A 24,918-nucleotide genomic window follows, 5' to 3' on the forward strand; every position below is an offset into this window, starting at 1 on the left:
TCATTTTATTATTAGCTTTGTTAATTTTTATTAACTTTATTATTATCATTTTATTATTAGCTTTGTTAATTTTTATTAACTTTATTATTATTATTTTATTATTAGCTTTATTAATTTTTATTAACTTTATTATTATCATTTTATTATTAGCTTTATTAATTTTTATTAACCTTATTATTATTTTATTATTAGCTTTATTAATTTTTATTAACTTTATTATTATTATTTTATTATTAGCTTTGTTAATTTTTATTAACTTTATTATTATTATTTTATTATTAGCTTTATTAATTTTTATTAACTTTATTATTATTATTTTATTATTAGCTTTGTTAATTTTTATTACCTTTATTATTATTTTATTATTAGCTTTATTAATTTTTATTAACTTTATTATTATTATTTTATTATTAGCTTTGTTAATTTTTATTAACTTTATTATTATTATTTTATTATTAGCTTTATTAATTTTTATTAACTTTATTATTTTATTATTAGCTTTATTAATGCTAATACTCACCATTCAGTTTACAGTAATCAATGTTTTTATCAGATAATCAATATATGTTTTTATTTCTTAAAAAAAACATATTTAAGATATGCTAGTCATGCCACAAAAATGTAATTGATTTTGTCACAAGATCTGATTTTTTTTTTTTTTTTTTCCAAATCAAAGCACAAAAACCTGACCTGATTAAGAGAAATGGATACAATTTTCTTATTCAGCAGTGCAAAAATACTCTAAATCTAAACATTCAAAAAGTAAAACATTGTTGTCTAGTGTTATCTAAAATTTTAATTTGATTTTTACTTTTTTTTTTTTTTTTAAATTATATTTGAAGCCTTCTTTTTTGTCTGTTTCACTCCCAAACAAAGCATATTGCCACTTGGACGTAAGGGGTTATTATTTGGAATTGTGTATAATAGCGGACAGCAAGATGTCTTTTCACATTACATTTAAACTTCTGCAGGTTAGTACAGTCAGGGTAGCAGGAAAAAGGGAGATAATTCTAAAGTCTAGCAGTCTGGGGAAACTTTAAACAGTTTAAGAACAACCTTACCAAGTGATCGTCAAGGTCAGGTTTGATAAATACTTGAATGAAAAAAAGGCAGAAATAGAGATAATGTGATAATACTTTTTTTTTTTTAAATAAAAGTAAAATTATATATCAAAATGTCTCACCTCTATGTGACTTACAGGTCATCAAAGTTTGACATATTTTTTTAAGTGAACAAGTTAAACAGGGCATACATTAAAAATAAATTGGTAAAAGAAACCAAGGTTGTCTCTTCTTTTCCTGACACAATTACTAAGATGAAAGAAACCAAGTTATAATTATTTGTTCTATTTTAGAAACAATAAATTTTAGCTGAGACAGCTATCATTTCTTCGGGAGATTTCAAACTAACAATTATTATATATCATTAGGATGATATATAATAACTTAAGACGCATGTCATAATTATGCTATAAGCTTTTTTGGTCATAATTAGATTAACTCATTTTCTTTTCAAAATTTGACTGCATAAGCTGACCTATTCATTTTAGTAATAACAAAAATATCCAGAGATTATAAATATACTTGACCTTGCACGTTATTGGGTAGTAATTTGTGGCAGTTATGGCCCCAGAATCATGAGGTATATTTCTGTAACATACTTTTGCTAACACTTTTTGTTAATTATACCATTGTGGTTGTCTTGATTATTATCAACATGCAAGGCAACAACAGAAGCACTAAAACTAAAAAAAAATTTTTTAAATGCTGAGAGATTTTTTTAAATGCTGAGAGATGCAAATTAAAATAGATATTTATTTATTATATACAGTTTAGCATCTCTTATTTTGATCAATAATCTAATTTCAACTTCTTTTTTATAATAAAGCAATGGAATAAGATAATTATGATAAACAATGAATTAAATATACATACAAGCAAGGATTTGTCAGCATTGCCATTTAAAAAATAAACGCAAACAGTTCTGAGGCTTATGTAAAATTTTGGGAGTAAAAAATATGAGTGGAGAATGCATTTTATTTTGTAATTAATCACTATGAAAAGAATTCATTTGGATAAATAAAAAAAAAATTTACATTTTTTTTATATTATTTCACAAAAGAAAAGAATTTTCGTATTTGCAACATTTTGATTTAAAAAAATGCTTTAAAAAAAATAAATAAATAAAAATAAAAAAATGCAACTTACTTTAATTTTCTTCACAATAAAATCAGTCAGTAAATCACTGGAAAACAAAGTAAAATTAAAAGATTTCAACAATTGAAAATGAAATAGAAAAACATATTTTTAAATAATTTTTATTATTCTTTCGGGAGATGTAGTCACATTACACATCTCCGAGGCTCCCAAGATCCATACTGGAATTGTCCACATGGACACGTGGCATAAGTGACAGTCTTCTGAAGGTGGACAGTTCAATCTTCAGTTGAGGTGAAAAACGTTAACACTTATGGCTGACAAAAAAAGTATTTCTGCAGTTTACAGACAATGCTGAAATAACATTATTAATTATAAACCTATTCTTAAGATGAGGCAAGGAGGTGGGGGGGCGGGCGGTCTCTGTTAACTATTCTGTACTTTTACCTAACAATTTAATTACCTCCATTGTCTTGAGAGATAATGAATACCCTGTACAAAGATAGCTGTGCATATAAGTATGAAGCAAGGGTTACGCAATCATCAACCACACATCTGGCTCAATACTGTGCGAGTCCAAGACACTCTGAAACAATGCCAAGATAAGCAGGGAGCTAGTACTCTCAAATAATCACACATTTAGTACTGACCAGGCTCAACATCACTTACCTTTAGCGATCTAGTGGAAACTGGTGTGTCAACGTGGTGATTGTGTCATACATTAATATAAAAGATACCGTAAAAATCGAATTTAATGTAAAAATACTATATATAAAAAAAAAAAAAAAAAAAAATAGCATGGTCCATAAAATGCAGAAGAATCAAAAAAATCAATCAGGATTCAGTTTGGAATTCTGCATGGGTTTCCAAGTTCAACAAAATTCCCAAGTTTAAAAAGATGCATCTGAAGAAAACTCGGGGTCACATCAACTAAAATGTTATGAATCTATATTTTTATAAAGTAATAGGGTTCGTGTGTTTCTGTCTGTGTGTACAGCTCTCCATCATCAACGAAATATAAAGGAGGTAGAGAAACATTAGAACCCATTTTAGGATGTTTCTGTTATAGGAGACATAAGAATCTATGCCTAATTTCTTTATATACTAGTTTACAAACCACCCCCATATCGAATGACTTATGCTCATTTGCATATCACATTATATTAAATCTCTTTAACTAATTACCTCGACCTTATTACATATTGGAAATATTCTAATCATTTCAACTGTACTATTTACAAAATCTATTTATCATTTAATTATTTAATATATTTTCATTTAATTTTATATTCGATTTATTTCACTTTACGTATATTATCAAAACAATTCATTGGCGAGCAAAGCTTTATGTTTTGGGATTGTATTGAAAATGTAATGGAAATTTCAATTTCGTTCCGTTTTAATCTTTTATATTTTACTTGCCAATATAATTGAAAGAATACAATTCAACTATCGTAATTTTATATAAATAAACAAAAACAAATATTTTAAAATGAAACTTTATTAAAAAAGAAATAATTTTATTTTTAAATGAAAAAAATCAATTTAGTAAAATAATTGTATTAAACACCCCCAGCCTTGTCAGCAAACCTGTAAACCTATAAAAGTTTACATTTCGAATGTAAACAGTGATTTTTCGATTTTGTTAGCGCTTGCCGCAATTAAACACAATTAAAACGGAACTAACTTTATTTCCATTCTATTTTTTAAACAACCCCCAAAACATAACGCTCTCTTCCAGTTATAGCCAATTTTTTTTTAATTAAATAAAACAGGTCAAAATAAACAGATAAGCGCATTTTCTTTTACATTTTTCTTACAACCATTGTCATTTTTTAACCAACTGCAGGATATCGTTACTTTTGTGGGGTTGTTTTGAAAATGGCACGGAGATTATAATTTCGTTCCAATTTAATCTTTCTGGTCGAGCCTATTTCGAAAGCCTGTTTATCATAGATTTGAACTACAAATAATTTATTACATTTTGATTATTACTATCTTAAGACTTAAAGCTTATATTTATTTCATTTTTCTATTTATATATTGAATTAGTTATTTCCAGTCTTATTTAAACTTAGTGCTTTCTTTAAACCGGATGAACCTTTTATAAAAATATGAGTTTAACGTAAAGAACACGAACAAGGTTTTATTCAACTGAATTTCTTCCAGTTTACTAACAAAATATATAAATTTAAAAGAGATATAAATAATAAAATAAAAAGGTTATGTAATTTAAAAGAAATACACGTACTCACAAAAGCAGAACTTTTTTTTACACATTTTTTTCTTTAAAACCATAACAATGAGACTAACAATTACCTAGATCTTAGTAATTATTTGTTTTAATAGAACTGTTTTAATTGTACTGTTTACTTAGTTAACCTAAGTTGGTATTACATTTATTTTACATTTACTTTTTTTTTTAATTATTACTTTTAGACTGTGGCGTTTACACCCGGGAGTAATGAGTCACACGTAGGTCGCTTTTATTCATTCCTTTTGGTCAAGATCAAAGTGTAGTATCTGTTCCGGCAGATTCTGCACTTAAGATAATTTGTACCAGTCAATGGAGGGGAAACCCTCTATACTGGGACAATTATTATTTTTGGTAACCAGAGTGCCCCCTTTTTGCCTACTTTTAGGGGAGCTGGTTTTTACCTCACATTAAAAACGGCCTTGTGCCTAATTTGCTCAGTGGGGGAGCAAATAAATACCATCTGTTCTTCAGATGCTGCACTTAAGATAATTTGTACCAGTCAATGGAGGGGAAACCCTCTATACTGGGACAATTATTATTTTTGGTAACCAGAGTGCCCCCTTTTTGCCTACTTTTAGGGGAGCTGGTTTTTACCTCACATTAAAAACGGCCTTGTGCCTAATTTGCTCAGTGGGGGAGCAAATAAACACCATCTGTTCTTCAGATGCTGCACTTCATTTTCTTGTTCTCTTTCGGTGGAGGAGAAATCCTTCACGACTGAGACAATTTTTATTTTTGTACCTTTTCTCCACGTTAAAAAACGACCCTGGTGTCTAACTCTGTCCCGTGGGGAGGCATAGTAAATAGGTACAATATAATTGTTTATAATTGTACTATTCAGAAATATTATTTATAGTTCGTCCATTTCAGTTAGTATACATTTCCTTTACGCTTAATTAATTTACAATCATTAATATCGTTAAACAATTCCGTTTAAAACCGAAATTATGCCACCCAAACGAAGTAGAAACGAAAGTGAGGAAGAAAGAATGGAAAGATTGGAAGCTAATAGACTAAGAGTTGCTGCAATTCGCTCCAATGAAAACAATTCAGATAGAGAAAGACGTCTAGAACTTAACAGGATACGTCAAAGAGAAAGGAGAGCAAGACTGTCAGATTTGGAAAGAGAAACCCAACGTGAAGCTGACAGAACTAGACATGCTGTAAGGCGGTTAAATTCATCACAAGATGAAATTCAAGAAAGGCAAAGATATGCACTGGAAAGAGAAGCAATATTACGATCGAATGAATTATATGAGGTAAGTAGACGTACACAAGGTGAGTTGAGAGTGGCTCAACGACATCAGAATGAATCGGAAACCCAACGAAGCTTTCGCCTATACCAAGGGCAACAACGAGAGGCTGCATGGAGAGAGAGTATGACTTTGCCCCAGCAATTGACAGAAAACGAGGCAGCTAGACAACGAATGACTGCTTTGAGACACCATGAAATAGAACACTGCAATAGAAAAGGATTGCTCTACAACAAAAATGACTCTCTCACTACAGCTGATATAGGAAAAATGGACAAAGTATGTCAACATTGCTCAGCTGTAAAATTTAAAGGAGAAACCCCTGGTTGTTGTTGTTCTTCTGGCAAAGTTGTGCTTGATAGCTTTCCACCACTGCCTCAGTTGCTTCAAGATTTGCTCTCCGGCAATGGTCCCATCTCTAAAGATTTTCTGCAAAATCTACGCAGTTATAACAATTGTTTTGCAATGACATCATTTGGTCACAAAATTGCGGCAGTACATGGGTGGAATCCTTCTTTTAGAATTCGAGGCCAGGTTTGCCACCAGATTGGGAGTCTTTTACCACCTGAAGATGAAACAGCAAAGTTTATTCAAGTCTACTTCTTGGATAGTCTGGAAGAGGAACTACATAATCGGGGACGTGACAGTAGACTCAATAGAGACATTCTCCAAAGTCTGACTGAATTTTTACATGAGAACAACAGCTTTATTTGTCAGCTGAAAACAACAAAGGAGAGGATTGAAGAAGAACACTTGGTAGAACATAAAGTTGTCATAAGGGAAGACCGAAGGCCGCAAGAAGAGCATCCACGGCGATTCAATGCTCCAACAACAACGTATGAGATTGGAATATTAATGGAGAATGAACCAACAGCTAACCGGGATATTGTCTTGCGTTTTAGAAATGATACATTAAAATGGATCTCCGAACTACATCCCCTCTACGATACTTTAATGTACCCGTTAATGTACCCCTATGGTTCTCCATCTTACAACATCTACATGAAGGCATCCAATGGGCGAAAAGTTACCCAACAGCAATTTTATTCGTACCATTTAATGACTCGGCCTGGAAACTATTTTCTCTGGTACCGAAGGCTATTTCAACAATGGCTGGTGGATGTGTACTGCAAGATTGAAACAGAACGTTTACAGTTCCTGAGGCGTGAGCAACAGACCCTGAGAGCTGACAATTATAGCAACTTGAGAGATTCAATTCTTAGGGAGGATGGGAATCCAGAACAGTTTGGTCAACGAGTTGTACTTCCGGCAACTTATACAGGAGGCCCTCGATACATGTTTGAGCGTCAAAGTGATGCCATGGCATATGTTCGGCGAATGGGCCGAGCCGACCTCTTCATCATGTTCACAACAAATCCAAAGTGGACAGAAATTACAGAAAATTGTCTTCAAGGGCAAGACCCTCAGGATCGTCCAGATATTGTTGCCAGGGTTTTCAGGCAGAAGCTAAAAAAGTTACTTGAATTTATTAAAAAGGGAGGATTTGGCAGGTTGAGGGCTTTCCTGTACAGTATTGAATATCAAAAAAGAGGACTGCCGCATGCACACATCCTCACCTGGCAGGCCCCAGAGGACAAACTTCTACCAGAAAAAATGGATCTCTGCATATCTGCAGAGATCCCTGACAAAGAGGAAGATCCTGATCTTCATGCTAAAGTGATGGCACATATGGTGCATGGACCTTGTGGACCATTTAATCCAAATTGTCCATGTATGATTGACAACAAATGTTCCAAAAAATACCCAAAAGAATTTCTTCAGTGTACCAAGCAAGGCCAAGACTCTTACCCCAAGTACAGGCGAAGAAAACCAGAAGATGGAGGCCAGACTGGTACAATAAGGATGAAGAGAAATGGTCGGTATGTTAATCAAGAAATAACAAACCAGTGGATTGTTCCGTACAACAAGGTCCTCCTTCAGCAGTTCAACGCTCACATTAACGTAGAAATTTGCAGCTCGATCCAAAGCATCAAATATGTCCTCAAATACGTGAATAAAGGATGTGATCAAGCAGTGTTTGAACTACAAAGAACTGATGGAGCAGCTAACCAACAAGGCCAAGTACAAAGTCACATTGTGCATGAGATCCAGCAGTTCCAGAATGCAAGGTATGTCGGCAGTTCAGAGGCAGCCTGGAGGATATTGGAACATCCCATCCATGAACATTTCCCCCCAATTGTACAACTTTCTGTTCATCTTGAAAATGGGCAGCGTGTCATGTTCTCAGCTGATACTGCTCTGGAACGAGCCCAAGGTCCATCGCCTGCCACAACTTTGACAGCATTTTTTCAACTCTGCCATGAGGATGACTTTGCAAGGGGTCTCAAATACGTAGAAGTCCCTGAGTTTTACACTTGGAACAAATCGACAAAGAAATGGATGAGAAGAATGCGTAGGGTACAAGTTGAAGGTACTGAAAATGATGATGTATGGAAGGCACCATGCATTGGGAGAATCTACACGATTAGTCCAAAAGCAGGGGAGTGTTATTTCTTACGCCTGTTGCTCAATGAGGTTGTTGGTCCAACTTCATTTCAAAATTTGCGAGCATACAATGGTCAGGTGTTTGAAACATACAGAGCAGCGTGCCTTGCTCGAGGCCTTCTAGAAAATGACCATCACTTGCATCAAGCAGTAGGAGAGGCAAGTGCCACTCAATCACCTTCAAATTTGCGAAGCCTATTTGTGATAATTTTAACAGCCTGTGAGCCAAGAAATCCTCTTTTTTTTTTTTTTTTTTTTTTTTTTACAAAGGCATCACCACATTATCAAGGCCCAGAGGCCACTCAAGGATAAGGGTTAAAGAGTGTACAGTAGAAATTGGTCAATATAGTAATCATTAGTAATGAAAATTTGGTAAATTTAATAACTTATATGGAACGGCTCATCAAGAACTTATTTACTTTAGACTTGAACACAACCATATTGTAGTCAGCCGGAAAGCAGGAAAACGGAAGACAATTCCACAGGCGTGCAGTTCTAAGAAAGAAGCTTTGTTCATGGAATCTACGTTTAGGTTTAGCCACAGATAAAGAGTGGGGGAAATTATTGATAGTGTTTACAGCTAGACGAGTGTTTCTTGTGAAAGTTTGGCGAGGGGGGACCAAAGATTGAAGATCTTGAGATCTGGATGGCTTTTCGTGATGTAATATCTGAAGACATTCTTCACAGATACAGGCAAGAAGTTAACAATCCAGAAGCAGATTTTAATGAGGACATCTACAATAAAACTCTTTGTCTAATTGAAGAAAAAGTTCTCCTTATGTGCGGTCAACCATTGGCAAGCTATGGATTACCTGCACCAATGCAAGGGAGAGATGAAAGACTCGCGAGAGAGTATCAACGTGAAGTTACTTATAATCTTGAAGAACTTCCCTACAAGCAGAAAATATGCAAGAAAAACTGACCGATTCTCAAAGAGAAGTTTACAATTCATTCATGGCAATGTTGGAAGCACAAGGTGAAATGAACAAAAACATGATGTTTCTTGATGCTCCAGGTGGTACGGGCAAGACTTTTGTAATCAATTTGATCCTTGCAAAGATTAGATCCATGAGAAAGATTGTGCTTGCAACAGCATTCAGTGGCATTGCTGCTACTCTACTACAAGGTGGCCGCACTCTTCACAGCACTTTTAAAGTACCCTTGGATACTCATCGAATGGATCAGCCAGTTTGCAAAATTACTGGTAACTCAGCCTTGGCAAATGTAATTAGAGACACCTCTGCAATCATTGTAGACGAAGCCCCAACGACGCACAAGAGTGCTTATGAAGCAATTGACCGAACACTGCAAGACATCACAGGAAACAAGAATCCCATGGGTGGCATTCCAACCTTATTTTGCGGTGATTTCCGTCAAATCCTCCCAGTGGTTAAAAATGGCACAAGGGCTAACATTGTCAATGCAAGTTTGAAAGAATCCTATCTCTGGAGGCACGTTATAGTGAAGAGACTGACTACTAATATGAGAGCCTATATCTCTGATAACACAGCTGCAGCAGACTTCTCAAAATTGCTTCTCCAAATCGGTAATGGTCAGTTTCCTATCACTTCTTCACCTGACACAATTAAGATTCCAACTGCGCTTGGTAAATGTGTCGGTAATCAGAAGCAACTGAAAGACAAAGTGTACCCAGACCTGCAAAACAATGGAAAATCACCGGATTGGCTTGCTGAGAGGGCTATTATTTCGCCATTAAACAGCAATGTGAATCATTTGAACAATTCAATAATGGATGAATTTCCAGGAGACACAAAGCAATACAAGTCAGTTGATTCAGCTACTAATGAATATAAAGCTGTTCACTACCCTGTGGAGTTTTTAAACTCTTTGGAGATATCTGGAATGCCTCCACACATTTTAAATCTCAAAATTGGATCGCCAATCATGATTCTTCGATCCTTGGAACCGCCAAAAATAACAAACGGAACCAGATGTGTTATCACCAGATTGCACACCAATGTACTTGAGGCCACCATTTCCTGTGGTCCCTACAAAGGCGAAACCGTTCTACTGCCAAGGATCCCCTTAGTTCCATCGGACTCAGTACTTCCATTTAAATTCCGGAGACTCCAATTTCCTGTGAAGGTGTGTTTTGCAATGAGCATAAACAAAAGTCAAGGTCAGACATTTAACACCATTGGCGTAGACTTGACATCAGACTGCTTCAGTCACGGTATGTTCTACGTCTCCATCAGCCGGACAGGAAGTTCAGAAAAACTCTACATTCTGGCTCCAAATCAAAGCAGCAGAAATGTAGTTTACCCTGAGGCTCTTTAGTGAAAAGTTCAAGAAATGGATATGAGGAAAAACTGACATGATCTGATTGTGGTAAGTTTTTAGTATTGAATGTGCAAGATAAAATTTAAGCAAGAGTTGAAAATGACTTCAATGAAAAATTTACTATGTAACATCAAGTAACCTTCCTTTTTGATGAAAATGTTTTGTGAAGTTCCTGATTGAATTTCAGTCACTACAAGAGGTAGTTAAAATGTTAATCACCTTATGCAATCGTTGCTCTTACAACATCAACTTACTGGAAAGGTGCCCACAGATTTTGGTACCCGAGTGCGCAACAAAGCTCCGTGCGAAGCACGGGTATCTTTGCTAGTATAACAATAAAGATGAGAATAGTAGTCCAAAACATTACAAATTATCCTCATCTCAAAAATTCTCAAATTGTTACAAATAAGCTGAAATGGAATAAAAGGAATTATTTTTGGTCTCCCGACGAAAAGAGGGTGGACCTGTAAATTGACCCTTGTCCGTTCATCTGGCCGCACTTTTATCAATAACTACGCCTTGGAATTTTTTTGAAATTTTGCACAAACATTAAACATGATATGAGTAAAAAAAATAGCAGAATGGATTTTCCGGGAAAACTCCTGTTGCCTTTTGGGTTAAAATGGCTAAAATTGACACTTTCGTGCTTACTAAAAAAAAAATTGATGCCTTGGATTTTTATAGAACTTTCTGAAAAGTTGTAACTAACTGATTTCTATATAATTTTGTTTGTCTATACTTCGAGATAACTCTTGGTTGTGCCCCAGGGGCTCTTTTAGGACTAATAAAAACACTCCATGTTTTCTGTGTATGTCTAATCAGTAGTTTTGCATGGTGCAGAACTCAAATTTACATAGACCTAAAACTGCACCGTTTGTTCATTTTCACCAAGATTTGATGTAGGGGATTTTTAGTGCTAAATAGGGGAGGAGGGATGCTGAACTTAGTCATTTTTTTTTTTTTATGTCTTGTTCACTATGCACTTACAGGGGACCATGCATTGCTTCACTTGTTCAAATTTATAAATAAAACATTTTTTAAGTTTTTTTTTCATTGCATAATAAAACTGAAATCCATGAAAATAATTTATTTTTGCCAATCTCAGTTACTTCCATTTTTCAAAAGAATTTCTTTGAAAATTATTGAACATCAAAGCCAAAATGAATAAACCGTTTTTACATAATTCTGTTTGACTCAAACTTAAATCCTAACACAATTGTTGAAGTCTTCTACAATATCAAAATTGTAAAAATGAAAATTAGTCAGGCAAAATCTATGTCAGGGAGGGTTGAGAATATGTGCTGCATAGAGAGAAATTATATGAAAATGATACGATGGATGTGTGTGTAATGACCTCGTAAGAAGAACAAATCTGGACCGGAAGATGTACACGATGGGACTGGCCACATTGAAAGAATGTATTAAAGTTCTCTGGTTAGTAGATGTCGAAAAGTTGAGGTAGCAGGTCCAGTTATTCACAGAAGTAAGCCAAGGAAAACATGGAAGGAAGTGATAAAAGGCAAGCATAGGTTATTGATTTCTTAAAGTCATCCCTTACATGTCAGCAAGTAAGATGGATGTTAAACTGATGATGATGTGTACAGTTATTGAGCTTTCTATTCCAATATCTCACAAATGCAAAAATTTTGCTAGTAAAGGAAAAAGTAAATCAATGTATAATGGATTATTAATGTTTTGATGAAACTTTTTTATTCATAAAGTTAGGATAAAATATCACCAAAATTATAAAATGGAAACGGATTTATTTATTTTTTTTTTTTCAAATGCAAAACTTGTTTATTCAGCTTAAAATTGTTGTTTTAATTCAAATTAAAACAAAGAAGTTTTACTGTAATAAAGTAAACGTCAAATTTTCAAAATGGTCAATATTTTAGAAGAATATGGGAATTTAGATGATTTTAATAAGTGGTTTTAGTGGACACAAATTTACCATGTTTTTTTTTTATAGAGTTTTCCATTGTAATCAACTTTTTTGTGAACGTTTGTTTCGTGTTAACCCCTATCAGAAGAAGGAAAGGAGTTTTGTCATGGTAGCATTTTTTCTTGATATTCTTGCAGAAAATGCCCAAATTGTGGAGAATTACATCTTAGAGTTAGTAATTTTGAGATTATTAAATCTATCAGATAAAGCCCACCATACTCTTAAACAGCCGGACACCGAATATCATAAATAGCCATTCAGTTTTACTTTTATTTTTACATACTGGCATTTTTTTTTTTTCTACAAGGAAGTCACCATTATCAAGACCTAAAGGCTACTAGAGGATAAGGGTTAATGAATGGGAGGTGATAGTATAGTAATCATTAATGGTGTAGATTGAGTATAATTTGGATTATTTAAGAGGACAGCTCAACAAGAACTTGTTTACATTGGACTTGAATGCTACCATATTCTAATCAGCCAGGAAGCAGGCCAGCAGAACAATGTTCCACAAGCAAGCAGTTCTAGGAAGGAAGCTTTGTTCATGAAATCTGTGTTTAGATTTAGACATAGGTGAGGGAAACTTTATAGTAGTTGTAGATAGTCAAGTATTTTTTGTGAGTTTGGTAAGGAGGACCATAGAGTGGAGCTCAGGTGGGGATTTTCCATGAAAATAAAAATAGAGCAGAAACAGGTTTTTTTTTTGGCTTTTTCTAATGAGCTGACAGCTACTTCAATTATTCTACATCTAGTAACCAAAGGACTCTCAGCCATTCTTTTAACATTGCTATACCATCGATATCTGTATACATCTCATTATACTCTTTAGATTTAAGCTTCCTTTGAGCTTTTCTTTAAAACTTACGTTACATATGTGCCATATCATTATCATGTTATTTTCTATACATGCAATGCACATCTTCAACTCTCACTTTCATACATTTTTCTTTTTATTGACGTTTTACCCCCAACAAGATACGGGGCCATTTAGTCGTGAAGGGCTACTATTTTGGACCAGATTTGCAGGGATAATATTTATGGAGTTTGGCAGCGAGATGTGTGCATGTCAGTACAGTATGGGAAGCAGGGGCCCCGAGAAGGAATCCCAAAAGTGCAGCAGTCCGAGAGAAAAAGCTATTTGAGTAGAAGGCTTTAAAGCATCTAGGGATCTCTACAGTGTAGGGGTGGGATTTTGCTACTTGTTGGGTTTGTCGAAGGTATTGTCGTTGAGGGGATACTATTGCTCGGACTTCATCAGAGCACATGCAATTGAAATACTTGTAAAACAGGCACAAAGATGCCATGTTTCGATGATGGAACAGAAGTTGGAGTTTAAGTTGATAGTTCAAGACCTATTAGGTTGGTGACTTTTTTTTTTTTTTTTAACCGTCTAGGAGTGAGAGACTAGTGGTTGATGCACCAGCCCAGATGTGGCAACAATACTCGATGCATGGAGTATTGTTGCCACATCTGAAGAAGACCTCCATTCTCTAATGGAATGGGGTCGTAACTGGTTGGTAACGTTCAATGCTGCCAAGACTAAGCTTATTTCTATTTCCTTTAATAATTAAAAGAAACCTTTCCAACCACTGATTACCATGGCTAATGATACACTGCCTGAAAGTACTTCCCTCAAACTCCTAGGGTTAACATTCACAGACAACATGAATTGGAACAAATACATTGAGGCAATTGCCAAGGCTGCTGTGAGGAAGGCAAGTTCTCTTTACTGTGCTAAAAGGCTACTCACACCTGAGAGTATCCTGTATCTCTTCAAGGCCACGGTTCGCCCATACATGGAGCATATTAAACTGTATACACATGCTTGATAAACTCTTACCTTGTTCGACAGTGATAACACCCCGCTAAACCAGCATTCACTTTTGCAATCACACTACCACCTTCTCTTTCCGAATAACCTCAATAATATAAGTAATAATTAACAGTTGTATAAATAACATATGTAACAAATGTTAGTCTAGCATATTCATGGGATATTATGCAAAGATGGAAAATAGAGATTACAGCTGAAATTGATGTACCCTTTTGAAGAACTGCCATTACTGTATTACCAATCAGTAAATATGTATCGTTGTAAATTGTATTCTCGTATGTGTATATAAAAATTTTATCTATGATGAGATGTATGCGTAGGCAGTTGGTTTTCTATCTATGGTTCACCAATGGGAGAGCATGTATGTGTGAATCTAGATTTAGCTTGCCAGCTATTGATTCAAGTATACATACTGTCTAGGCATGCAAGGATAGGGAAATAGAAATTTTTATGTGTACTGTGGGTATATGCTTAATGCATGTATATGATTAACACATATGCCCTTCCAGTGTGTAAAGGTTGCATAAAGAGGTGGATTTCTGCAGGTCAGTGATAAGGACAGGCTTAGAAGAAGGATTACCTCAACCACCCTGATAGTTACAACCTTATAAAAAGTTCATTTTTACTAGTAAATTTTATGTCTTATTAGGTCAGATTTCTGTTGGAACAATTTAATATCGGTTGGTTTTGATGATTGGAGTCTAGGAGAGTTTTGGTTCTTTTAACCTTAAATCATTTCTGCAAGGTAGAAAACCGATTAATTTTCTAATCACACATTAAAAAAGTCAAATAAAATTATACAAACGAAAATAATTTTTTAGATGAGGATTGATGATTTGGATTATTCAGACTATTATTCTCATCAACGTTCCAGTCAATATAACTTCAGACATTCTTCAGATGAACCTTTTCAAGCTTGGTAACCAAATTTGTTTAAAAGATTCTCAAGTGCGATTTAAGTTTTTCAAGTTAAATAAAATGAAGGTTAGAAGTTATATCGACTGATATACGTTATAATGAATTGTAGTTTAAATGAAAATTTTTTCTACTAGCAGTTCAGCCCAGCTTTGCTCAGCCCTATGTACTGTTCATAACTATGTGCATATATATATATATATATATATATATATATTATATATATATATAGTAAAAAGTTTGACCCATGTCCAGGTAACCTACATCTAAAATTTCAAATGTTTAGACCCAAAATTGGCGGAGGAGTTTGGTAGAGTCTGCAAAGGTCAACTCATTCAACTCTGACCTCTTGGCAGCCAAATTTTTACCTAAAAACGGATTAAAAAGCTTGCCCTATGTCTGAAAATACTTTATGTAAAATTTAAAATGTTTGGACCCAAAATTTGCTGAATAAGAGAATAGAGACTCCATGTCCAAATAACCTACATCTAAAATGTCAAGTATTCAGACCCAAAATTCGTGGAGGAGTTTGGTAGAGTTTTTAAAGGTAAGATTGTTGAACTTTGATCCCTTGACTGCCAAATTTCTGGCCGAAAGCCGATCAAAAAGATTTTCCCAAATCTCAATTACCCTTATGTCAAATCTCGAGTCTGTAGACTGAAAATTGACAGAGTAATTTGGTAGGGAAATGTACACACAGACAGACACACACAATTTCACTTTTATAGATATATAGATTTTTCATTTATACTAGTATTTTTTCTGTATAAAGGATAAAATAAATAAAGTAGGAAAAAAAGGAAAAAAGAAAAGGGGAAAAAGGGAAAAAAAAAACAAGTTATGGCTCAAAGACATTACAAGATTTTACAAAATTAATAAAGGAATATTCACATCAATTATAGTTGAGGCACTCCAGACTCAAAAACGATCAAATGGCATATTTTAGCTTAGACATCTGATTCTTTTATTTTCAATTGAACTATAAAATAATCCACTCGATTTATATTGCCTTTGTAGATTTTTATAAGACAACATTTTGTTTTGCAAACTTTAGAGGGTGTAAATACTCATCTCATCATGAAAACCAAATTAGACACAAGGTCAGTTTTTAATGAACCCAAAACCCAAATTTCTCACCCGAGCAAAAAGGATGTTTAAGACTTGCTTCAATCTAGAAACATTTCTCTTCACTGAGAGTGTACAAGATAAAAGTGTAGTATCATAACAGAGTATACTTTGCTTCAAGAAAAAAGGTCAAGGACAGTTTTTAAAAAGTATTTCCTGTGTGCCTTTTTAATACAATACAATCTCTATTATATAAAAGGCACTTTGCATATGTGTGCATGCGTGTGTGTGTGTGTGTGTGTGTGTGTGTGTTAATTCATTCCCTATGGACTCCAAAACAGCTGGGCAATTTTTTGTTTTTAATTTCACACAAATGTACTTGAGATATCTGCGCATGTTCTTACATAGGTTTCGTGTCAGAATGTCTCCTACAGCATCAAAAATCAAACAAATCAGATTAAAAAAGGAAGTCGGATTTTGACTCAAGTTAACACTTTTATACAGCCTAACACCACAAGTGCATTTGAGAAGTTTTATCACCGCATGAGCAGAGAGGCCCGACATACATAAACAACGATAGGCACGTTCAAAATTAATGTTTCTGTTTAGAGGACAAGTGAACCATGATACTTGACTTTTTCATTTTAAACTTTAGTTCAAGCCATTATATAAAATTAATTTCATTAAATGATAGGTTCTCTACAGTGTAATATAGACTACAATGTATTATGGACCAAGTCATTGAGGGGAAACATGTTAAGATTCTTGCCGATACACTGATGGGTTCTTTAACAAGAGCAGGTAATCAATCAGTTTAATTTATATTTTGTTTATTTTTGTTTAAAAATTTGTAACTTTATTATTAATATTTAAATAAAACTTCTTAATCCTGTGTGCTTATTTTGGAGAGCTAAATTTTCCCTATATCAAAAACTAACCTTGAGTTTAACTCTGCACTCATGACAAGTAACTAGGGACACCATTTCTGCAAGTTTCTTTTTAATATTTGTAGAGAAAAGTGTAACGAGTTCAAAAATTACTTGCCTCAAAAATACTCACGTGTCTGAATGTCATGTAGGTTTTGGCTGCTGAATAGGTTGCAGAAATTAATGTCGAATTCCTGCTAATCGTATACAAATTAGATTATGTTTGGCTGAATATAAGCAAGCCATTTGAAGAACAGAAGAGCTTGTTTTTTTGAGGAAGGCGAGCTGTGTTTACATGCCACATTAAGGCATACCATTTTATTAAAGCTGAGAGAACACAGTGAAGTTTAGCACTGGTGTGAGTTACAGCAGCAGTGAAAAGAAGTGTTGTCAATTTTTTATCATTTTCAATATTTGCTTATTATAAAAAGTTTTGTAAATAAAACTATTTTTTAATTTTATCTTATACTTGTAAAGAAATCTGCGCAACCTCTTATTTGTTTATTTTTGTTGTTGTTTAAAAATTTTGTTTCTTTATACATTTTTTTTTTTACATGGAGGTCACCACTTATCAAGGCCCGGAGGCCACTCAGGGACAAGGGTTATTGCGTGTACAGTAATCAATGAGATAGTATTGTAGTAATCATTAGTATTGGAGATTTGATAGAGTGTCTTACTTAAGGGGGCGGTTTGTCAGGAATTTGTTTATGTTGGACTTGAAGACATTCAAGTTGTAGTCAGGTGGGAAACAGGCAAACGGAAGAAAGTTCCACAGTCGTGCACTTCTGAGAAAGAAGCTCTGCTCATGGAATCTACGCTTGGATTTAGGCACAGATAAAGTGGGGAAAATTATTGACAGTAGCTTCGGCCAGACGGGTGCTTCTCGTGAAAGAGTGGTGCGGGGGGGACCAGAGATTGGAGCTCAGACGAGCACTTGCCATGGAAGTAACGATAAAACAAAGATAGGCTCGCAACGTCTTCTGTGAGAGAGAGGCTGCAGGAAAGAAAAAAAGGGCATCCCCCACTAAGCTACAAAGTCTATTTTGTACTCTGTCAAGGCAGGATAGGCTGTTTTTAGCAGCTCCTGCTCAGATGTGGCAGCAGTACTCCATCCTTGGACGTACTTGGCTTTTATACAGATAGAGATGTTTAAAAGTTTGTAACTTATAAAAATTTTTAAGGTTTGCAAAACAGAACAATCTTTTTTCAATCTGCAAATCTGTTTTTTATAATTCAACCAGAAGTAAAAGAGAAAAAAAAAACAATGCCAAAATGTGTTTTTTGGTAGTTTCTGAATTTCAGATGACCCCAGTATAATTAATCAGATTATTCTACTTATAACTTTGAAATAATTTTCTGATTCTGAATATAAAAATTTGTAGATAAATTAATAACTTTTGTTAGTTAATTAAATAATCTTCAAACGGGAAATAATATTAACCGTTGACAAAGAATGAATCAATTAATATTTCTCAGCTTTTATACACACACACACACAAAAGGCACGTCTGTTTATTCACATGATGACACACAAAAAGAAGCACACACGTCATATACGCATTTTTATATACAGTCAAAGGTAGACAACTTCGAGTCAGCACAAAACAAGGGGAGGAAACTCTTCACAATATTAAAATCGAATTTAAGATTGACAAATTTCCAATAGAATTAACATTTCATATATTATCACCACTTGAGAAAAAAATAAGTATTAATAGATAAAATTAATTTAAATTTGAAAGCAAAATAAAAAGCAAAAACTGGATTTTTTTAAAATTAGAGTTAATAAAAAAATAAAAATAAAAAAATTTGTAATTTACAATGCAGTTGGTTCCACTGGAACAATTTCAGCCTTCAGATTCCGATGCCAACTCTCGACAAATCCACGCATTGATTTCACAGAATATTGCTCGGGTTCATATCGATACATTTTGCCATGACGGAAGCTGAAATAAAACAGACGAACAAATCAAAGATTTTTAAAATAGGATTTGTCTTAGTTTTTATAAGAAATCCATCATTTTTTTCCATTATTAAAAAATACTCGATTTCAAATAAAAAACAAATAAAAAAGAGGGCTAAATTAAGGATAGAGAAAGATAAAGTTTGAATTAATATTAAAATTAAGATAAAATAGTTTATAAAAATAATTTAATTAGAATATGCATATTTTTTTTTAGAAGAAAAGAAATAATTTGTTAATTACCAAATTTCCAATTCAATTTCATCCAGGAGAAAAGAAAATAGTTAAGCACATTTCATATACAAAGTGTGTGTGTGTGTGTGTGTGTGTGTGTGTGTGTGTGTGTGTGTGTGTGTGTGTGTGTGACTTTTGAAAAAATATTTTGTGAGAGCAGAGTGGTTTTCAAAAAAAACTATGAATTTTGTTAAATGTAAAACTAAAAGGGTACAAAAACATTTAAAATTACATAAACTTACTTTTTGGGAAAACCGATTTGTGATAATAATATTTTTTTTTAATTGTTTAAAATGTATGCAAAACCAACATCTTTTTTTAACTTATGCACGTTTTCAACATCCTATATGATTATTAAATTTGTAATTTCAAAATTACAAATTTAAGATGTAATACAAATTATTAATAAAGATTTAATCTAATATTGTCTCTCTTGAATTGTAAATCATGTTTAATTTCAGAAGAGTTTCCATTGGGTAGCTATTCTGTACAAGATGTAGAATTTTCATTGGGTAGCTGTTCTATACAAGTCCTTGACTTTATAATTTTGCAGGCAGAGTAAAAGATCTCTCATGTTGACACAAAGATTATGTACTGAAATGCTAAAGATTCAGTATTTTTATGAAGCAACTCTGGTTTCCGATTGGTTGTTAGCAGAACATGGCTCCATTTGATTTGTCAGTTCCTATAGCCAGTGCCTATAAATAGAACCTTCTCATTTTCGGTGATCATACTTTTATGGTTATATCAAAAATATTGCAACAGATTCTTTTTGAGAGCACTTGGTATTTTGTTTTGCAAACTCTAATATTAGAAAAAAAAAAAAGCACGCTTAAATCACATATACAAAGAAGGAAGAAAAAATGTATTTGAAAAATATATGAAAGAAAAACGAATCAAGATTATATGAAATTTTTATAAATATTCTTTGCTTTATTATTCAAGAATCAGGTTTTGTTTTATTTTTTTTTTATCTATTGTTTCCAGCTTTTACTACAAGATATAGAAAAAACAGTAAATGTAAAAACAGACTTTAAAATCGAAGCTGATAATTCTGCTAATGACAATGTTGGTAAACTATTTGTTGGTCTTTGATAAGCAGAGTTTCCTTTATCTTTAGAAACCTCTTAATCGTCTTCCCTTTCAGCAATCACCAAGATTATGTTTACTAATTAAAGCTTTGTAACAAATTCTTCTACTCTTCTATTTATACTTATATCCCATCTCCTCATTCCCATAATCCTCTTCTCCCTCGATCAGTTTCCATCAACCTTAACATTTTCTCGAGAAAACACCACTTCCTTTCCTCCCCACAAGTTAAGCGAGATCTAATTTTCTTTTCACTCTCATTCATTGAAATCAAAACATCAACTGTAAATTCATACAATATTCTGTAATTATTGTCGATTTGCAGGTGCTCCCATCTACAATATAAATCTCATCTGTCTGTTTAAATGTATGTATGTATGTCTGTCTAACACTTTCAACAGAGGTGACGGATTTTGACGAGATCAGTCTCATTTTAAAGTTCAACCCTTTGGACGACAAATATCGAAAATAAAAAAATGTTATATTAAAAAATATAAATAAAAATAAAAAAACTAATTAAACACTGTAAAAATAAAATAATGTTTATATATTTACTATATTTACTATAATATAAATAAATGTATGCATGTATGTATGTATGCATGCATGCATGCATGTATGTATGTATGTATGTATGCCTAAAACTTTCAACAGAGGCGACAGATTTTCACGAGATCAGTATCATTTTGAAGCTCGACCCTTCAGACAAATATCGAAAAATTGGCTAAAAATATTAATTTCTTCACTCTCAAATGGGCACTTTTTTACAGGGAGGGGTCGCTATTTTGCCAATATTTTCGAAAGTCATCCCTCTTTTCAATCGACTGGAGTTAATTTAAACCTTTGTCACTTCCGGTTTGGCGATGGATGCAACAGCAAAAGCGTCGCTTTTTTTTCACATTCTTTTCCTCCTTCGCAGTACAGGTTCGAGCCTGCCTGCCTGCCTGCCTACTACCACTTTTTTTTTTTAAATTTTTTTTGCTCAACCTACACCTCCAAAAACCCCGGGCAACGCCGGGCACCCAGGCTAGTTATGAAATAAAAAATGAAAAACTGGTTGAACCTTTCCAAAATCTATTCTTACTACAATTGGTTTTAAGGGAAATTGTTCTGTTCAACTTACGCCCCCAACTCTTCCATTACACATATTTTATCTTAAATCGATCACTATTTCATCTGAGTGTAAATCTAAAATACTTCAGACAGGGTTATCTTTTGTTTTTTTTACTCTTAATCGCCACCAAAGCACATTGCCATTGAAGCGTAAGGAGCAATATCCATAGGAGTATCCTAAGTGGGGAGTTATGCAGCAAAATGTTTAACATTTCATTTAAATTTTGCACAATGAAGGAAACAAGGAACAGGAAGGGAATTCCAAAGGCAAACAGTTTGAGAAAAGAAGCTTTTAGAATAGCAATCCTTCCGGCATCTGTAGATCTCTACAGTGAAGGAGTAGGATTTAGCTGCTAATTGTCAGGTTATGTTGGGAGGTGGGGGGCACCTCCTCATCTCAGTACGTTCCATTAAAATACTTATAAAATAAACGTGCAACATTGTGGTGATGGGACAGAGGCTGGAGCTTTGTAGACAGTGTAGATTAGAAAATTTTTTTTAGAAGCTGCAAGATTTTGTACACATCCAACATAGCAAGTTATTCAGTCACAATACTTATTGACATACCTTCAAACTGGTCAGACATTGTCCAAATCATCTCAGTTATCTAGCATGCTTTTAAAACCCTAACTGGTTTGGCAATTTTTCTGATAGAGTCAACTGAATCTCAGACATTGATCAAAGAACCCAGTGAAATTTGTTTGTATTTTCTCCAAGTGGCATTTTTTTTATTTTTTTTTTATTTTTTACAAGATAGTCACCACTTATCAAGACCCAGAAGCCACTCAGGGATAAGGGTTATTGTGTGTACAGTAATCAATGGAATAGTATCATAGTAATCGTTAGTAATGGAGATTTGATAAAGTGTCTTACTTAAGGGGGTGGTTCATCAGGAATTTGTTTATGTTGAACTTGAAGACATTCAGGTTGTAGTCAGATGGGAAACAGGCAAACGGAAGAGAGTTCCACAGGCATGCACTTTGAAGAAAAAAAGCTTTGTGCATGAAATCTATGTTTTGATTTAGGCACAGCTAAAGAGTGGAGAAAACTTTTGACAGTGGTTTAAGCTAAACGGGTGTTTATCATGAAAGATTGGCGAGGGGATTGGAGCACTTGCCATGGAAGTAACAATAAAACAAAGACAGGCTCGCAACATCTCTCCTGTGGGAGAGAGGTTGCAGGGAAGAGAAAAGGGCATCCCCCACTAAGCCACAAAGTCTATTTTGTACTCTGTCAAGGCAGGATAGGCTGTTTTTAGCAGCTCCTGCTCAGATGTGGCAGCAGTACTCCATCCTTGGACGTACTTGGCTTTTATATAGATAGAGAATTGCATCAGCAGTGAGATATTCTTCTTTTTCCAGCGACCTTGGCAACTATGTGTTCCATTTCAGATCAGGAGTAAAGGTAAAGCCCAGAATCTTATCAAAACATGGAGCTTCCCCTAGACAAGAGCCATCCATTTCAATTAATGCCAGATGAGGATCAGAGCGTTGATGATGTAAAGATAGGAGCTTCGTTTTAGATGCATTAAAAGTAACCAGCCACCTCTTCTCCCACTATACCATGTGCTCTAGATCAGAGGAGAGAGAATCAGAGAGAACTTTGTCATTTACGGCCTTAGATGTATTGCCATAGATGGTCGTGTCATCAGCATAGATGTCAACAATTGATTTAAGTATGTGTTTAGGGAGATCATTGATGTAGATCAGGAATAGAGTTGGGCTCACGATGGACCCCTGAGAGATTCCAGCATTAATACACTGGGCCTCTGATTTCTGCCCATCAACCACTACTCTTATGAGCCTATCAGAGAGAAATGATTTAATGATTGAGAAAACATTTCCAGTTATACCATAGCTGGAAATCTTGTGAAGTAGGCCCTTATGCCACACTCTATTGAAGGCCTTTGATATGTCAAGAGCAATTGCCCTAGAAAGGAAGCCTTTGTCGATAGATTCACTAATCCTATGAGATATAACAGCACATCTGCTGTAGATCTAGTAGAACGGAAACCATATTGCATGTCACTAAGATGATTTCTGCTGAGGTGGTTGACTACTTCTTTATTTAATATGGATTCCAGCAACTTACTCATGACACACAGGAGACTTATTGGTTTGTACTGAGAGGGAGACGAATTCTTAAATACAGGGCATACTGATGAGGTTTTCCAGGGTGTTGGGAAGTACTTCTCCTTAAGGCAACGCTTAAACAGTTTTGTAAGTATGGGGGCAAGTTCTGGCTGAAGCTTTTTCAGCACTACAATTGGAATGCTGTCAGGACTAGTTCCTTTACTGGAATTAAGGTCCTTGATTAGCTTGGTGACATCAAGCACAGATATTTGTATGTTTCATAGCATGTTGTCTGTTATAGGAGGAAATACAGGGAGTTGATGGTCTTCGTCACATAAGGTAGAATTAGCTGCAAAGTTCTTTGCAAATAGTTTGGCCTTGTCTGATGCTGACGAGATGACCTCAGGTCCATTGATGATGGTTGGGATAGAACACACGCTTCTGTTCAGGATCCTGTTTGCTATTTGCCAAAACTGGTGGGAACCAAGCCGCTGCTGAGCTACTTTGGATTCAATGGACTGAGCATATAGCTCTTTTGCATTTTTTATTACTCTTTTACAGTGGTTGCTGGCAGTCCTGAAAGCAGCTTTAGTCTCAGTACATCTATTATGTTGGTAGCTATGGAAAAAGTGATTTCTGTGCACGATGGCAGCAGCCCATTCTAGGGAGGACCATGGTTGGCTGTTAGGTTTTTGTTGGAATTTTTGGGATGGTATGAATCGGTCTATGCCTACAATTAACCATTCAGTCAGGTCTGATACTGTAGAGGACATATCCTTTTTAAACATGGAATGCAGGGGTAGGTCAGATATAAATGTACAGAAACTATCCCAGTCAGCCGTAGAGTATCGATATACAGTACAGTGGAGAAGTACGTCTGAAGACTTATTGCATTTCGTTTTTATTTTAACTGATACAACTGAGTGGTTGGAAGATCCCAGAGGAGACAGAACAGAACATGAACATAGCTCAGGGGAAGTTGTGAGAAAAAGGTCTAGAAGGCTAGCGTACTGACCGGAAGTATCAGGCACACGGGTAGGTTCGTGAACAATCTGGGTGAGGTCATAGGCAATGGCAAAATCATGACAGAACCTCCCCTCATCATCTGTCTTGTTAGAGTGGGTCAGCCATTCCACTTTGAAGTCACCACAAATGGTATATCATCAACGAGACAATGTAAGTAATATTTTCAAATTTTTACACTTGCTATGTTACATCTATTGCTATGGAACAATTACTCTTCAGAATCCATTCTTCCTTCATGCATTTACAGGCCTTTAACTGACCTTTGGT

General features: G+C 34.5%; 1 protein-coding gene across 1 annotated transcript in view; it reads right to left on the bottom strand.

Annotated features, from left to right (window-relative positions):
• LOC145295871 (thioredoxin domain-containing protein-like) overlaps positions 1-24,918 on the bottom strand; it is a 50,111-nt gene that overhangs the window by 1,812 nt on the left and 23,381 nt on the right. The window contains exons 7-8 of the mRNA XM_080141607.1: positions 18,975-19,100; positions 2,208-2,244 (exon numbers count right to left, since the gene is read on the bottom strand). Of these exons, the coding sequence (XP_079997733.1) occupies positions 2,208-2,244; positions 18,975-19,100 (163 nt within the window). The remainder of the gene's footprint in view (positions 1-2,207; positions 2,245-18,974; positions 19,101-24,918) is intronic.

The sequence above is a fragment of the Euprymna scolopes genome, chromosome 16, assembly GCF_053919585.1.
Source record: "Euprymna scolopes isolate OS-2025 chromosome 16, ASM5391958v1, whole genome shotgun sequence".
Taxonomy (NCBI): Eukaryota; Metazoa; Mollusca; class Cephalopoda; order Sepiida; family Sepiolidae; genus Euprymna; species Euprymna scolopes.